This window comes from Mus caroli, chromosome 17, assembly GCF_900094665.2.
Source record: "Mus caroli chromosome 17, CAROLI_EIJ_v1.1, whole genome shotgun sequence".
In the NCBI taxonomy this organism is placed as follows: Eukaryota; Metazoa; Chordata; class Mammalia; order Rodentia; family Muridae; genus Mus; species Mus caroli.
The window spans coordinates 32,605,312-32,607,637 of NC_034586.1; the positions used below are offsets into that span (position 1 = coordinate 32,605,312).

General features: G+C 54.5%; 1 protein-coding gene across 2 annotated transcripts in view; it reads left to right on the forward strand.

The window, feature by feature from the left end:
* Flot1 (flotillin 1) overlaps positions 1-2,326 on the forward strand; it is a 9,761-nt gene that overhangs the window by 6,467 nt on the left and 968 nt on the right. For both annotated transcript variants that reach the window (XM_021186527.2, XM_021186528.2), the window contains exons 9-12: positions 346-527; positions 623-668; positions 1,139-1,276; positions 1,429-1,593. In XM_021186527.2, the coding sequence (XP_021042186.1) occupies positions 346-527; positions 623-668; positions 1,139-1,276; positions 1,429-1,593 (531 nt within the window). The remainder of the gene's footprint in view (positions 1-345; positions 528-622; positions 669-1,138; positions 1,277-1,428; positions 1,594-2,326) is intronic.

The window sequence follows — 2,326 nt, forward strand, 5'->3', positions numbered from 1 at the left end:
GGTTTCTGAGTTCGAGGCCAGCCTGGTCTACAGAGTGAGTTCCAGGACAGCCAGGGCTACACAGAGAAACCCTGTCTTGAAAAACCAAAAAAAAAAAAAAAAAGATATCTGCTGGCAGGGCGTGAAAGGCAGTACTGACCGTTGAGCTGCCCAGGCTGGCGTTGATGGTGGCTTACTCTTAAGACTGGCAGCAAAGACAAATGGAGACATGTGAACAGGACTGCGGTGGTAGATTATGACCACAAAGGGCTCAGTGCCCTCGGGACCCTCATACTGTAGCGAGTTACCCAGGGAGGGCAGGTACCAGCTTCATCCATTCTGACTCAAGTGCCCTTTGCTCCCTAGGTGGCCAAGACGAAGCAGCAGATCGAGGAGCAGCGGGTGCAGGTGCAGGTGGTTGAGCGCGCCCAGCAGGTGGCAGTGCAGGAGCAGGAGATCGCCCGGCGCGAGAAGGAGCTGGAGGCTCGCGTGCGCAAGCCAGCAGAGGCTGAGCGCTACAGGCTGGAGCGCCTGGCGGAAGCAGAGAAGTAACAATCCCCTCCCTGAGCCCCCTCACGGCCCCTTGACGCTCATAGTCAGAAAAGGCGCCCTTGACTGTGAACTGCTTCCCTTCTGTCCCCAGGGCCCAGCTGATCATGCAGGCAGAAGCCGAAGCTGAGTCAGTGCGGGTGAGTTGGGGTATGGCTCCTGATGGACACAGGGAAGGGCTTGTTAGGGTTTCTTACTCTCTATTGCTTGTTTCTGGATTTCTGAGGCAAGACTATTACTGTGCCACCCTGGCTGACCTGGAACTCACTGTGTAAACAAGATGGCTTCAAACTCAGGGAGACCCACCTACCTCTGCTTCCCAAGTACTGGGATTCAAGGCACTCACAATGGAAAGCTGTTATTGTTGTTGTTGCTCCTCTCCTCCTCCTCCTCCTCCTCCTCCCCCTCTCCCCCTCCTCCCCTCCCCCCTCCAATGGGGGGGGGGCAAGGTGGTGCACCTTGCCAATGTGGAGGTCAGATCTCCTGGAAATTTTAAGTAAGGTTGTTGGCCTTCCTGGCAAGCACCTTTACCCTCTGAATCTCATTGTCCTCAGAATTTGGTATCCTTAATGAGTTGCCATCAGTCTTGAATGCCCTGTGCCCTCTACAGATGCGAGGGGAAGCTGAGGCCTTTGCCATAGGTGCCCGCGCTCGTGCTGAGGCCGAGCAAATGGCCAAGAAGGCAGAAGCCTTCCAGATGTACCAGGAGGCCGCCCAGCTGGACATGCTGCTGGAGAAACTGCCCCAGGTCTGCAGACCAGTGGGACTCTGAGAAGAGGGGTGACTGGGGTGGGGGTCCTCGGGGGTGCCAAATATAAGGCAGGACCGAAGCGAGGAATTGTGGTCAGTTGTGGGGTGAATCTGATGGATGGTGTAGTCATAGCTATCTCTGCCTACCAGGTAGCAGAAGAGATCAGTGGTCCCCTGACCTCAGCCAATAAGATCACGCTGGTGTCTAGTGGAAGCGGAACCATGGGGGCAGCCAAAGTTACTGGGGAAGTACTGGACATCTTGAGCCGCCTGCCAGAGAGTGTGGAGAGACTCACAGGCGTCAGCATCTCCCAGGTGAGGGGGCAATGCAGAATGTGTGTGTTACTGAGTACCCAAATTGTGTGATACAGTAGGCTGGGTACTTAATGGGCATCCGGGAGCCCATGAAGTCACAGACAGTGACTCAATTCCCAGAACCTATGTCAGGTCCCTGCTTGGCTAGCTCCAGGCCAGTGAGAGATCCTGAAAACGTACAGTGCTTGGGGAATGACAGCCAAATTATCCTTCGCCTTTCACACACAAGTGCACGCGCACACACAAAAGGACTCCCTCCAACATGACTAAATGATGCAGTCCCCGTGACTGGGAAGCAGAACACAGGCCAGTCTTCTGTAGCCTGTGTGCCTGGGCACCACAGGAGAGCAAAGAATTAGCTGCTACCTGTTGGCAGCTGTCTCATTTCCTGCCGTGTCATTTCTTCCCTGGAGTTTACCCAGCTGTGGCAAAGGTAAGTAAAGTCACCTATGACAGGTTGCCAATCTGTGCCTGTTTCCTCGTCTTAAGATTGTCTTCTGTCCTGGAACTCACTCTGTAGACCAGGATGGCCTCAAACTCAGAAACCTGCCCCCCTAGTGCTGGGATGAAAGGCATGCCCTGCAAGATGGTCTTAATGAGCTGGCCATGGTGGGCTCCCAGCACTCAGGACGCAGAGACAGGAGGGTCTCTTGAGTTTGAGGTCAGCCTAGCCAAAGAACAAGTTCCAGGACAGTCAGGACTACATAGAGAAACCCTGTCTCAGAAAAAAAAA